The 15,384-nt window shown below is 32.3% G+C and overlaps 1 protein-coding gene across 1 annotated transcript in view; it reads left to right on the plus strand.

Moving 5' to 3' along the window:
- Window positions 1–15,384, plus strand: part of LOC127709615 (uncharacterized) — a 164,652-nt gene that overhangs the window by 104,772 nt on the left and 44,496 nt on the right. The window contains exons 46-56 of the mRNA XM_052215219.1: window positions 340–918; window positions 1,126–1,305; window positions 1,671–1,883; window positions 2,647–2,692; window positions 4,732–4,889; window positions 5,282–5,455; window positions 6,752–6,958; window positions 8,429–8,471; window positions 10,293–10,453; window positions 10,975–11,151; window positions 13,468–13,677. Of these exons, the coding sequence (XP_052071179.1) occupies window positions 340–918; window positions 1,126–1,305; window positions 1,671–1,883; window positions 2,647–2,692; window positions 4,732–4,889; window positions 5,282–5,455; window positions 6,752–6,958; window positions 8,429–8,471; window positions 10,293–10,453; window positions 10,975–11,151; window positions 13,468–13,677 (2,148 nt within the window). The remainder of the gene's footprint in view (window positions 1–339; window positions 919–1,125; window positions 1,306–1,670; window positions 1,884–2,646; window positions 2,693–4,731; window positions 4,890–5,281; window positions 5,456–6,751; window positions 6,959–8,428; window positions 8,472–10,292; window positions 10,454–10,974; window positions 11,152–13,467; window positions 13,678–15,384) is intronic.

Genomic DNA, 15,384 nt, shown 5'->3' on the forward strand with positions numbered 1-15,384 from the left:
AAAATCAGTTAAAAAGTGCTTAACTCATCAGATGGATACAAAGCAGAAATACATTTATAAAAAACACAGAGTGGACGTGGCAGGGTACTTGTACATCCCCACAACAAAAAGACACTAAATACAGATCTGAGAGTTCTCACAGTTACTGACAGCTAGTTCAAAGCCAATATCAACTAATAAAAAAAATCATGCATCTAAGACAAAATAACAAAGACAAATACAGTATGTATTAGTCAAATTACATATATTATCAATGAGTAAAAATCATACTGTTCCCTGGAGTAGAAATAAATACCTCTTTCACCATTTTAGCTTATTTATTGTATTCAATACATTTAGATTGTACTGCTGTTACACCAGCTGATATCATATTTGTGTTGGATGAGTCTGGAAGTGTTGGCCAGGAGCAGTTCACTTTGTCCTTGGAAGCAATATCAGAGACCACAGACAAACTGGCCATAGGGGAAAATCTGATCCGAGTTGGAATGTCTATGTTTGGAGGGACTGGTACATCTAGAACCGGTTTTGATCTGGATACCAGCTATGACAAAACTGTGATTAATCAGAATGTTCTTCAGATACCCTATAACAAACAAGGATATACCGATATTGGTGATGCTTTGAGGTATGCATGTGAAGACATGTTTGTTTCCAGCAAGGGTGACAGAGGAGTTGATGTAAAGAACTATGTAGTGTTGATGACAGATGGACAGTCAAACAGAGGGAGCACTCAGACAGGAGTGAATACCTGTAGAAATAATGGTGTAACAATCATAGCTGTAGGGATAGGTGATGGAATTAGCAGGACTGAGTTGTTATCTATTGTACAGGATCCTAACCATTTTATCAATACAACTTATGTTGAACTACACGAAACTCTACCGGACATTGTTACAAAATCTATAGACTGTAGTGCAGGTAGGCTGAAGTTTGAAACAAAAAAGATCACATATTTTCATCAAAATTAATGGTGAAGGACAAAAGATATTTAAGAAAGGAAATAATTTTCTACCAATTTTATATGCATATTAAAGTAAATGTTTGTAAAACTTATTTAAAAAAACATATTGTGTAAATTGTGAGTTATCATCACAGAACAAAATCATATTTATTTTCTTATTTCAGATATTTCATCTTTTATTTCTAATTGGTTAAAACAAGCTGGTATGGAAGTTTTGGATGGAGTGAAGGAAGGTGGGAAACAACTGATACTAAAAAGACTTGGTCTGTATGAATTTTTCAGTGGACCTACTTGTGACAAGGAGAGAAAACCCTTCACTCCAAATGTTGGGGGATGGAATAATGGTAATTTATGTTTAATATGATAGGTAGAAGGCAACACACAGCATACCCTGTTATATACATTATCAATAGACAATCTGTTCAATGTAAGAAAATGTGGGGTATATGTCAATGAATTGGAAAACAGCAACCCAACCACACCACACCGAAAATTCAAAAGATTGTTTAATCTTGCTAATTAATAGACAGATAAGTATGTCCTATTCACTTTAAATAATATACAAAATGTTCTTTCATAGTCCGTTTTTAAAGTTATAAATCATAGCACTTTGTGTTTATTTACGTTTGTTTTTATACTATTAGTTATGATATACCAAAGATCCTAGGTAATATTTTTTGAAAAATCGGGGAATTATTTTATCTTGCAGAGTGTCCGTTAGGAACATTAGGAATGCCAGACCTACCAGACAACATGGCCTGCAATTTTAAGGACACATGTACTGGGATAGAATGCTGTATAGAAATTCCTGGTCTTGGTCTAACCTTACATCCATTTATCATCATAGACCCATGTGAATATACCTTAAACTATGGTGTCAACACAATTAATGAAACTATCCAGCTTATTAACTATGAATGGGGTATGTTTTTTATATTATATATGTATATTAATATATGATGATATTTTATATATTTCATGTTATTGTACTACTATTGTGCTTTATCCAAGAGGTTTTGCCCTTAACGAATATCACTTGACCAAAACATTTTTCAAGTCTCAGTTTGAATTCATTTTTTCAACTAATCAAGTAATTAAAAATTTCATCCAATTGCCTGAGAAAGGTTTTAATGTATATGAGGGTGGGGGATTAGTAAAAGTGTAAATATTGTCTTAAATTATAGATTTATTTTCTAACAAAACAGTTTTTCCATACTTTTAATTTAAATATTGTTTCAAAAGTAGTTACTAAATTAATGATATAGAAATGGTTTACACGTTTCACAAGATTTCACTTTTTTCAAGTAACAGGATAACCTTTAGCTTCAGCTTGTCAAAACATAGAAATATGAGCCATGATCATTCATTATTTTTTCAAAATTTATATTATTCTAATTTTTACATTTTTGAAACTCTTTTGCACTAGTTTTTTTTTGTTATGCATTAGAATAGTTATAACAGTTCAGTAAATTTTTTTATTTGAATATTCAAACATTGAAATGGACATAGTTTTTGAACATAGGTAAATATACATGGGGATAAACTTTAATAGCCATAGATATATACACCTGTGAGTTTGCACTAAGTTTACAAAGCAAAAGCAGCATGCCCTATTAGAATGTATATTAACACATGAAATATGTCATATAGAATCAGAAATAAAATTATATGTTTAATCATTTTAGGAAAAACAGAAAAGATAAACCTTGCTGGTGGAGTAATACAATTACAGTAAGTGACATCTCCACGAATCATGTGATATCAGTATTTGACTTTATCTAATTATTAGTGTTTCCTCCAAGCATGTTTAGCATGGATAGACGCCATGCCCTATTTAAATGACGCCATGCCCTTTTTTCACTTATTTGGGTGACGCCATTGTCTCAAAAAATGACCTTTCTTCCTGTCTTTATGTTTCTGGCAAGTTTATGACCCTCAGCTAATTAACATTTACAACAGGTGTTATAAAGTTGTGATTACAGTTAATCCGCTTATCGCCATCAGATGGGTCACTAATCCGTTAATTATTAATAAACCTCATAATTGACCACCATAATAATTTTCCCCAGTAAAATCAGTCAGTTGGCATTTTAATTTCAATATCTCTCAAGGCCAACGACCACAATTTGCAGTTCGTTTGTCGTAGTTTCGTCATTTAAACAAAATTGTTTTCCTCCGGACAGTTCGCTTTTTAATTTCAAATATCTAAAACGATCACAATTTGCAGTTCGTTTGTCATAGTTTCGTCAAATGATCGTATTTTCGTGATCTTTGGTATAAAACGTTCAATTTCAATTAAAAAGATAGAACTTTATTCAAAACGTTCAGAAAAATTTTCACGAGTCAAACAAGTGCTTCCTTTACTTTTACGATATACTGCGCATGCATGAAAGTATTCCTATGAATTTATAGACTCTAAAACGTAAAATACGAAATAAATTTAGTTTAAGGAGAGACAAATATAGTTCTTACTAAGCAAATCATATTTATAAAAATGATAATTTGCTGCCTTTTTTTAAAAACGAACCAATCCGTAGATGAATCCGGAATCATTCTGAATTTATTATCTACTTGTCACTTCCCGTTTACATTTCATTTGTAAATCGAAAGTAAACATGATCAATTCTCGATTAATTAACAATTTACAGTTATTAGAACTGTTCCAATAAGAATTAGTACAAATCCTTGGTTCCAACTTTATAGAAATGAATTCTAAATATCGATTTAAATGTTTTATAAGATTATGCAGTGTAATAGTCTTACAAAGTTCTACAAGTTCATTAAATATACTGTGAATCCTGGTTATAAAAAAAGGGGCCCAACTTTTGTTGATCAGAAATGTCCCCTGAAACTAATTGAAGTGAAATTTTGAACTAGATTTTCAGATCTTATATCCTAATCTTCATATTTAAGTGCCACATCAGTCAAATCATGTAATTACTGCCTAGTAAATTTATGCATTAGTCCTTCAAAGTCTGACAAAGATGTATAGCTTATAATATACATACATCTTGGGGGCTTGCTGTTACCCAGAATAATGTTGATTTTCATCTTTATTTAAAGATGCATATACAATATTATTTTGAAACAATACACTTGCTATCTTGAGTTCTAATTCCATCAACAACTGCCAGTCCATACTTTACCAATGCAATATGACAATTTATTGCCTTTCTTGTTTTCAGCATACTGTAGGTGCCCTTTTGTTAATTTTCCATACACTGTATGTGCCCTTTTTATCATTTTTTGCACGCTCTAGATGCCCTTTTTCAATTATTATAAGTTACCATGCCCTTTTTGTGTGATAGGGGAAACACTAATTATTCAATTCATATTAAAATAAAGATTCTACCAGTCTACACCCTGCAAGTTAAGATATTTATGCACTCAAGATAGTTAAGTGAGACTTTACAGGCATTTTATTTTAAAATTTTTATTTTGAACATGGATGAATATTGTAGTCAATAGGGTAAAGTGGATGAATCTGTTTCTTGTATGATTTAATGAAAAATGCTGAATGCAATGTGCCAAATGGATATGGCCAGAAATTACAGATATTGTTTATCCAAATTTTTATCAAACTGGTCAAAACCATGTTTAATTCATTTTGTGTTAGAGAATCACATATTATTACATGACAGTTTTCATATCAGACACATTATCAGTCCTAGGTCATGATATCAGCCCAAGACACAAAGGCTTGAGTGCTGATTTCGACCAATGTACTTTATGTACTTTAATGATAATTTTGATGTTAATGTCTTCTGTAGACTAGTCATTAAGAAGCCTGCTGGGATGAAAAAGTTTGTAGTGTTTCTGTCAGCAAAAGCTTGCTTTGAAGAAAGATGTGTTCCAGATGTTAAGATATTTGATGGAACAGAGATTCCTCAGCCTATCTGTGATTTGTATGCTGATTATAGTTTTAAAGGTATAAATGATACCCAATTAACATCTTATATTTTGTCTGAAGAGTATTTAAATCCAAGTCTAGCATTGTCATCACATTCTAAAAGTTTTATGAAGGAGACAAAACCTTCACTCAGCTGAGTTCTTATAGGGTTTCTCTGAGAATTCAGTATAACAGTTAATCTTTTCTGGTAGTGAACAACTCTTTCCACTAGGAAAAATTAAATAGTGAAAAAATTCTATGACAAATTGTCCCTATGTTATCATTTACAATAGAATAAACTAACTGGGATTATAGAAGAATTACACCAGTGCATTTTGTGTATCAAAAATTCTACACATCACAATTATGCCTATGTGATAGTTGAGAACTGATTTTCTCTGATTAATTGGTTTTATTAAATTTATATTCAGAGTTTTCACTGTCTGAATGGGCAGACCGTGTAGGAACAGATATAAAGAGCCAGTTGAAGACAGAATTCCGTACACTTTTACTGGAACAGTTGGGGCTGGATGTTATGTTGAAAAACCCATCATGTAATAGAAGTGATAATATGTATAGCCCATCTGTAAATGGTTGGAATAATGGTAAGTCATGATTATGAGATTTATTTATGTTGATGTATTAAGATATAAGCAAAAATGCTATAACTTTCCTCTTATGAAATGCTGTAAAAGGAGGTGAATAAAAAACGTATGTCATTAAGGTATTTTCCAAAAATGGATTATAGTTTGGCAGGAGAAACATGATTATAGCAGCATTAAATGTGTTATAAATCAGTAGAGGAGGGTAGCTTGTTTTGTTACTATGGTGTTTAGGACTCTGCTTGCTGTATCATGGTGAGAATATTGTAATTTTTAGAATAATCAGCACTTTCTCTACATGATCTATCAGGTCCAGTCTCCTTTTAGATGTACCTGACTATTGTTCCGCTCTAAATTCCCCTAGATTTGTCAAGTCCAGTTTACTGTTATATACCTGATCATTGTAGTTTCAGAATGTTCCCCACTGTCTCCACCTGATTTGTTGTGCCCAGTCTCCTGTTATATACCTGATTAATGTAACTTTAAGAATCTTCCCCACTGTCTCCACCTGATTTGTCAGGTTCAGTCTCCTGTTATATACCTGATTATTGTAATTTTCAGAATGTTCAGCACTGTCTCCACCTGATCTGTTAGGCCCAGTCTCCTGTTATATACCTGATTATTGTAATTTTCAAAATGTTAAGCACTTTCTCCACTTGATTTGTCATGTCCAGTCTCATGCTATATAACCTGATTATTGTAATTTTTAAAATGTTCAGCACTGACTCTCCCAGATATGTTGGGTCCATTCGCATGCTTTATACCTGATTATTATAATCTGTCTACCCCAGATTTGTCGTGCTCAGTCTCCTTTTATATAACTGATTATTGTAACTTTCAGAATGTTCAGCATTGTCTCCACCTGATTTGTCAGGCCCAGTCTCCTGTTATATACATTTTTTTGTACCTGATAATTGCAATTTTCAGAATGTACAGCACTGTCTTCATCTGATTTGTCTGCCCTGTCTTCTGTTATATACCTGATTATTGTAATTTCAGAATGTTCCACACTGACTCCATAAGATTTGTCGGCCCGGTCTCCTGTTATATACCTGATTATTGTAGTTTTCAGAATGTTCTGAACTGCCTCCCCTTAATTTGTCAGGTCCATTCTCCTGTTTCAGAATGGTCCCAAATGACTCCCCCTGATTTGTCTGGCTCGGTCTCCTGTTACATTCCTGATTATTGAAATCCTGTTTTATATACTTGATTATTGAAATTATCAGAATGTTCAGCACTGTCTGCATCAGATTTTTCGGGCCCATTCTCCTGTTATATACCTGATTATTGTAATTTCAGAATGTTCCATACTAACTCCGCCAGCTTTGTCAGGCCCAGTCTCTTGTTATATACCTGATAATTGTACTGGAATTGATTGCTGTCTTGACTTTGATTACCTGGATTTACACCTGAATTTCTACCTGTATGTTGACACCTGTAATTATGTCATCAGAGGTGGAATAGAAAAATTTACCTTTGAATATCAGCTACTGGATTACCAATGGGGTAAGTCTTACTCTTTATTTTTTACTGATTAAATTTTTGAATAAATTTAAACATTAACGGAAGTTATCCTTTTACAATACCATTTTTTTATTTCAGAATTCAGAAGAATATATATTTGTCTCTGCATCAACTATTTGTATAAAGCTTTATAATACAGAAGGTAGAAGACGTGGATGCTTCATTCCTTGTATGCAGAAGTTTCCATCTGCCATATATTCATTGTCCTTAACCTCATTTTTATGGTTTAGCAACTGCTTGAAAAAAATGTAGAGTTTTTTGTTATGCAAACTTTTCACTTCCTCACTTATTATGAAAAATAGGATAACTATATTATAAAGATACTGCCCTTGGATGAAGGTGTTAAGGTAGATTAACACACGAGGGAAAAAATCATCACCCAAGACGAAGTCGCAGGTGATAATTTTTTCACTGAGTGTGTTAACCACCCTAATACCTTCATCCAAGGGCAGTATGTTTTTTATTATATTGAATGCCTTATGATTCAAGTGTGCACTATGTTATTAGAAGGACAATTATAAAGTTATACATTAGGAGAGTTTACTAATAACAACAACAAAATGACGGAAATGATGTAGAAATAAGAATCGGTAAACCTCGGCCGGAGCAGGTGTTAATTGTTCCGATCGGCAAACTTCGGGCTCAGCTGGTGTTAATTTTAGGCATTAGCACCCGTTGCTAATATAATCACATGTTGTTATGGGTGGGCGGGGCTTATGAAAGGTAAGTGAAAATTAACAAACACCGTGTGTCCAATGAAATGAATAGATAATATAAGAAATTTGCATAAAGTGTAATAATAGTATATAGGATCTACATGTCTGTTAGACTGGGTTCACTTGACCTCGACCTCATTTCATAGATAAGTGATCAAGATTAAATTTTCTTTGTAAAGTCCATATCTCAGATTCCATAAGCAATAGGTCATCTATATTTGGTGTATGGAATGATTGTAAGGTGTAATTGTTTGACTGGAAGGTTTTATATGACCTTGACCTCATTATCATTGTTCATAGGTAAATGTTAAGTTTTCATGGTTTTGTCCTTTCATCATATACTATAATCAAAAGGTCAACTATATTTGGTGTATGGAATGATTGCATGGTTGTCTGGCAGGGTTCATTTGACCTTGACCTCTATTTTAATTTTTATGGATCATTGGCCAATGTTCAATTATTGTTATTAAGGTGTACATGTCTGTCCGGCGGGTTATTAAGGTGTACATGTCTGTCTTGCAGGGTTCATCTGATATTGACCTTATTTACATTTATAATGTTAACTTTATGTGATACTTGTAGTAAACCTTTATATTACAGACTATTAACATAAGTTCAATCATGATAAATAAAGCAGGTAAGACATTTCAGCTTGTGCACTCTTGTTGTAAATAGAGATTATCATTGTTGTTTCTTAGATAATATACTACTTTTTAAAACTTTTCTTTCAAAATAGGTGAAGTAAAGGAAGAAAAGTTAGTAGAAATAATCAGAATAAAGTAAGTATTGTAAAAGTAAAGATAGCTGTGTTTTGACCTCATTTGATTGAAATTATTATTTGATTTATGATTGTACACGGGGTTGCTGCATTAAGATGTTTATTTTTTGTGTAAATGTGGCTGAGTACCATTTGTTCCTTATTTCTTCGTAGTTGCTGATCTTATGAAAACTTGCTTGGTAAATCAAACTTTGTTTTTTACTTGTTTTTACATTAATTCCTTTGCAACTGCACTGTTATTGCCCTTTTCAGCTTAAATTTTAATTTTAAAATAATAGATGTTTACCACATAGCCATTCTTGCTATTGCTTCTGTTGTAAAAAAAATATCTTAGTTTTAGCAGTGATGAAAGTACCAGCATATTTCCAAGACTTTTGGACTGGAATGCTCACTATTGTTATGCCACCACTGCTAGGCGAAGGGGGCATTAAGTGTTACCCTTGACCATCCTTCCATCTGTCCTATTTTTGTTTTCCGCTCTCTAACTTACGTTTTCCTCACACATATTTTATGAAACTCATACATAATGTTAAGAACAAAAAAATTGAAGATCGAGTTCTAAATTTGGTGGTGAGTCACTTTGGTTCTAGAGTTATGCCCTTTATAACTGGGAAAATTGCAAATTTTTTCAGTTTCGCAGTTAAGTTGCCTCATGCAAATTTTATAAAACTCATACACAATGCTAAGAGCTGAAACTCGCAGACAGAGAATGAATTCGGGTAGTGAGTCACTTACTGTTGTAGAGTTATGCCCGTTTATAACTTGGAAAATTGCAGATTTTTTCGATACCGCACTATAACTTGAGTTTGCCTTATGCAAATTTTATGAAACTCATACACAATCAGAAAACTTACTACATAAGAAATAGAAACAAAACAGTGAAAATATTAAAATAACACACAGCACAAAAATTCCTTAGACTAGAACAATAGAACTCTCTAAAAACTAGCAATGACATCAAATGCTCTCAAAAAGTATTTTCACCTATTGTTAGCAAGCGTGAGTGGGGGCACTCATGTCCTCAGACACATTCTTCTTTTATTTTCTAAATCATAGTGATGTTTTCTTCTTATGTATCAATGAAATTGTGTGCATTTTTAAGCCTAATTTTTGATTGAACTGAAGTTAAGAATATTACATTATTTAAAAAAAAGAAATTTAATCAAATTTTTATCTAAAAATGTTTATTTCCCTCAGGGGACATAAAAATATCCAATGATTATTGCAGCAATGTTTGAAATTAATTGCAAATCAGCAATTCTTAAAGGAGTTATGCCTGTTGGAAATATAAATTATATGGAAAATTGCATTGGAAGGGCTGTTAAGCCTACATTTCTTGTAGGATTGTTATTAAATTTTTATCAAATGTTGATATCAGTAATGTCTTGGACAAGATCGAAAATCAGTGCCTATCAAGTATTGTTACAGTTATCTCGCTTTGCAATCTAATTAATATTGAACATTACATTGAAGGCACTCTCTGACCTACATTTCTTGTCAGATTATTATTAAATTTATTATATCAGCAAGGTCTTGAATGAGTTGGATAATAAGGGCAGATAAATTATTCTTACACGAGTTATGCCCTTTGGAAAAGAAAAATTATATGGAAAAAAACAGTGTTAAAATCTCATGCCTACAATTCTGGTAAGATATTTATGAAAAAGTTTAAAAGAACAAATAAAATTTTGGGAGTTATTGCCCTTTGACATAAAATATGTGCAACAGTTTGGGGACCCATTTAATTTCCAATTAATGTCGTCTGCAGTTTGAACATTCTACAGTCACATTCAAATTGTCTTCTTTGCTATATCCATTGTAGGTATAAAATAGACAGACTAGAAGAACAAAAGAAATTGATAGTAGATGCTGAGTTGAAGATTTGTTTGGAGAAGGAAGACTGTAGTATAACAGTTAAATTATTTGATCAGCAGCTCATTTCACAACCACTTTGTGACATGGAGATGACTGGGCAACTGTTAGGTATGATTATTTAGCAACTAGACTATATTATTTGTATCAAGATAGGTTTAAATTACTGGGAATTTTGTAGGCCAAACAAATAAAAAAATATGTTGTTTTTTTTAAATAGGATACCCAGTTTAGTTATTAATAGTTTTTATTGGGCTATGTTTTCTTAATTGGACTATTTCAAAGGTTAAATTTGAAATGGTGGAATAATTTGCTTCTTTGTATTCTTACAAAAAAAATATGCTAGGTATGAAAACCTGAAAAATTTCTTTATCTGATTTATTTGAAAAGTAAGATTACTCCAAACTAATTCCTCTTTCACTCAAAAGGTCAATGTTTATATTATTGTTAAGCTTTCAAAACGTTGATATGGACTGCAAACCTACTTTTTGTGAAGTAATTTTAAAAGAAAGAAGAGACGTTCATAGCATTAATATTAATAAATGGAGTTATGTTATAAATCTCAATGAAGCAGCGCCTTAACAACACAGCACATTTAGGTACGAGGTCATATAGCACATTTTAACTTCCAGATATATCATTTACTGACTGGGTAAAGAAAACAGGAGAAAACATTGGCAATACTTTAACCAGTGCTGTCGCTAATAAATTACTGGACGAATTAGGTCTTACTAAGTTCATGAACTCAGTTCCCTGTGATAGATATGCTGGAATATTTGCTGACTCAGAAAATGGCTGGAATAGTAAAGGTAGGATTCTTATGGTATTTTGAAATTGTTCAAAGATTAGTAGTGAGTGATACATTTTTTTTTAAAGAAATTTAAAATTTATCAGCTAAATGAATAAATTTCTTGGGAAAAATAAAATGTAAGTTCTCGTAAAGGATCAGTTATTTGAGTAACAACTTTTTACTGGCCTTTCATCAATGTGATTCTGTAATATGGGATACTGCAAACCTCCGACTTACACACATTACTATTGAAGTGCATATGTATTTAAGTTTATGTTCAGTGACATTCAGGTTACCACAGGGGTTCAAATTTACTTTAAGCAATGGAAGGTCCAGGACCTTTGACCAAAGATACTTAAAGGTCCTCCTTTATTCTTAGAAGGTCCAATTTTTATTGAAAATTCATTTTATAAAAACCAAAAATGCTTACCGTAGGTGTTGGGTATGAGAGTGACATTGTTATATACCTTTATAATTGGTTTGGTTTCAATTGCTGTTAAGAACACTGGCCTAACTTTGTGTCAGATAACATGCTCAACTTCGTTTTCAAACTTGGGGTCATTTTCTTTAAACCACTTTTTTTGGCAAGATACATAGATGCTGGGTGGTTATTTTTCATTATGATTTTTTATGGGGTCAAGTTTAATTTTTTTTCCCAATGAACCAGGGCACTTTCCCTTTCACTGTTTGTGGGAAAAATTTACGTTCTTGTTTTTCCTGTCGTATTTTTGGTCTTTTGGGCTGCGTTAAGCAGTTTCATCAATCACCCCGGTTGTAACCCCTATTTCATCAGGTTTTCTTTGGAAGGGGTCATTCCAAAACCAAACATTCCAAACAGACTTATACCGTTTACTGGTTATGTTTTAATATTATATTCTCGAGTTTCCCAGGATCTTGTACGACGACCTGTCACATGACTACACTGTACATATCAATTCAATTGGGAAGAATGTAAGCAAATGCATAAGTTTCCTTTCAGTAAAAATGCATATTTCAAGATTATTTTTATTCTTGATTTTATATATTTTTGATCAAAAAGCTTTTGTAACTTTTTAACCTGCAAAATACGAAAGCCAGTCGGGTGTAACTAACTACTGGTGGGAAGGTCCGAACCCGTAAATGGAAGGTCATGGCCCTCGGACCACCGCTAATTTGAACCCCTGTACCATTAGCTAAATTAAAAATGTGAATAACTTTGGTTAGGTTTTGCAGCTATATAAAAACAAGGAGCTGTGGCATGATTGCCAGTGTAGATGTAAAATGCAAAACAATTATTAAAAGAAAACCAACAGCCTGATTTATTGATAAAACAATAAAAAAATAACATATTTGAGAGACAACAACTAAGGCCTACCACTGAATTACATGCTCCTGACTTAGGACAGCACATATATAGAATATTGCTGGGTAAAATATGTTTGTGAGCTCTCAACCTTACCCTAATCTGGGACAGTGTTGTAACAGTACAAAATAAGAGCAGATTGTAGAAATCAGTTGGAAAGGGCTTGATTCATCAGATGGCATAAAAAAATAAACAAACCAAATATCAAAAGACATAAAGTCACTATCTAAGAGTACTTACTCACAGTTACTCAAAACAAATAACAACTATTAGATAAATCATGTTTTCACAACCAAATGTCTGTTGATATTTGGGAAACTTATTATTCTAATACAAAATTATAGTTAATATTAACATTTAACTCAACAATCAGTTATGGATTGCTGCATTTTAAGTCTATGTCTTAAGCCCTATGTAGTTCTAGGGAATATTTTATTTAAGCAAAAACAAAATGAAATGTGTTAAGTGTTTCCTTTTTAAGAAAACTAGGGTTGGTATGTATGAACTTTTTGGGTAACTTTTTTTTACCTTGAGTATTTAAGATCAGTTGATCTGCAATTTTGTATTATCATACTTCCCTGAGCCTTTATCACATTGCTCAATCCCTCTTTAATTCTCATATCACAGCTGTAAACAATGAGCAGAACTTATCAGCTGCTAGAAGTTATTTAGTTAAATCTCAATATGAAAACAGAACTTATTCAGCATGCTTTTGCTAAATCAAGCCTCAAACTGTCTACAAAGGAAGAAGTAAAAAGAACGATACACAAAATTAAATGTCTTATAATATCAGCCACTTGTCACAATGTGAAGATATATAGACAAAAAGGTTCACATTATGGTTTTCTGTTGTTATTTTATGATATCAGTGTGCAGAAAACCTGATAAACTGTACAGATTCACCACAAAAGTGTCAATAAAAAACAGAGTTTGTCTAGATGAATAAACCGTTTTGACAATTATTTTTATATTGGCCCTATTTATTTTCTTCAGATTGTCCATTGGCAACTAACCTGCCTCCAATAGACGCCTCAATGACTTGTTACATTCCAAGTTATTGCACAGGAATCAACTGTTGTATAGAGGTGGATCAGATTGGTAAAACTTTTAATGTCTATGCTCTGTTAGATGGCTGCAGCTGGAGGCTTACTTTGGGTATTGAAAGAAGAAAAATTGATATTTCACTACTAGATTATAATTGGGGTAAGAATTTTATAATACTGTAAATGTTTTAAATTGATCTATACTATGACATAGGAATGATTGCCATGTACTACTTTTGGGTATTTGGTTGGTACTTAATGTCAGGTAAAAAGTACTTGACCAACTATTGTAGATTCAGTCTTCATGAAGATGATCATAGTTATTCAAATATACAAAATTAAAGTTTTTGCTTGTGTTAGAGAAGATAAATAATAAGTCATCTATCCAGCAGTGAAACCCAGGTTAAACAGGGGCATCCCTTTGGTGGTGCATGATGTATGCAGCTATGGAAGTAGGAATAGGGACATTCTATCTCATGCCTTGTATGGAGAAAGTCATGTCATTTTTGTCGAGCCTTCGACTTTAGTCGAAAAAGCGAGACATAGCGATCCTACATTCCGTCGGCGTCGGCGTCGTCGTCGTCGGCGGCGTCCACAAATATTCACTCTGTGGTTAAAGTTTTTGAAATTTTAATAACTTTCTTAAACTACCTTGGATTTCTACCAAACTTGGACAGAAGCTTGTTTATGATCATAAGATAGTATCCAGAAGTAAATTTTGTAAAAATAAAATTCCATTTTTTCCGTATTTTACTTATAAATGGACTTAGTTTTTCTGCCGGGAAATATTACATTCACTCTGTGGTTAAAGTTTTTAAAATTTTAATAACTTTCTTAAACTATCCTGGGTTTTTACCAAACTTGGACAGAAGCTTGTTTATGATCATAAGATAGTATCCAGAAGAAAATTTTGTAAAATAATAAATCCATTTTTTCCGTATTTTACTTTTAAATGGACTTAGATTTTCTGCCAGGAAACAACACATTCACTCTGTGGTTAAAGTTTTTAAAATTTTAATAACTTTCTTATACTATTTTGGATTTGTACCAAACTTGGACAGAAGCTTGTTTATGATCAAAAGCTAGTATCTAGAAGGAAATTTTGTAAAATAATAAATCCATTTTTTCCGTATTTTACTTTTAAATGGACTTAGATTTCCTGTCAGGAAACAACACATTCACTCTGTGGTTAAAGTTTTTTAAATTTTAATAACTTTCTTATACTATTTTGGATTTGCACCAAACTTTAACAGAAGCTTGTTTATGATCAAATGCTTGTATCTAGAAGGAAATTTTGTTTTCTTCAAGTTAACATTACATTCAGTCTGCAGATAAAGTTTTTAAACATTTATTAGATTCATAAACTATCCTTGATTTTTACCAAACTTGGACAGAAACTTCTTACAATCAAAAGATAGTATCAAGAGGAATATTTTTATTGATTTACTTCCTCATTTTTGTTGAGCCTGCGATTAACAGAAAAAGTAGGCGAGACACTGGGTTCTGCGGAACCCTTACAAATTTTTAAGGAGCATTAAATATTTCCACACTTTATTTCAGTCCACCTATTTGATTTATTGTTTATACTTTATTGTCCTGAAATGTGTGAAATACTTGCCACTGGATATTAAGCAAACAATAGTCAATCATATAAGGCCATTTTTATGATAGAATATAGATACCTTTAAATCTTTTCTTTTCTCAGATATATAAGTTCATCTAAGCCATCTAGACATATCAGATCATCTCTTAACATATTTATTTCTTAGGTACTGCAATCTACAGACACATACCTTTAATTACAGTGATGTTAATAAAGTAAAACTCAGGAAAGACAACATAAGTATTTGAATTGAATCTTTCTATT

Source organism: Mytilus californianus, unplaced genomic scaffold (assembly GCF_021869535.1).
Source record: "Mytilus californianus isolate M0D057914Y unplaced genomic scaffold, xbMytCali1.0.p SCAF_7, whole genome shotgun sequence".
Classification (NCBI taxonomy): domain Eukaryota; kingdom Metazoa; phylum Mollusca; class Bivalvia; order Mytilida; family Mytilidae; genus Mytilus; species Mytilus californianus.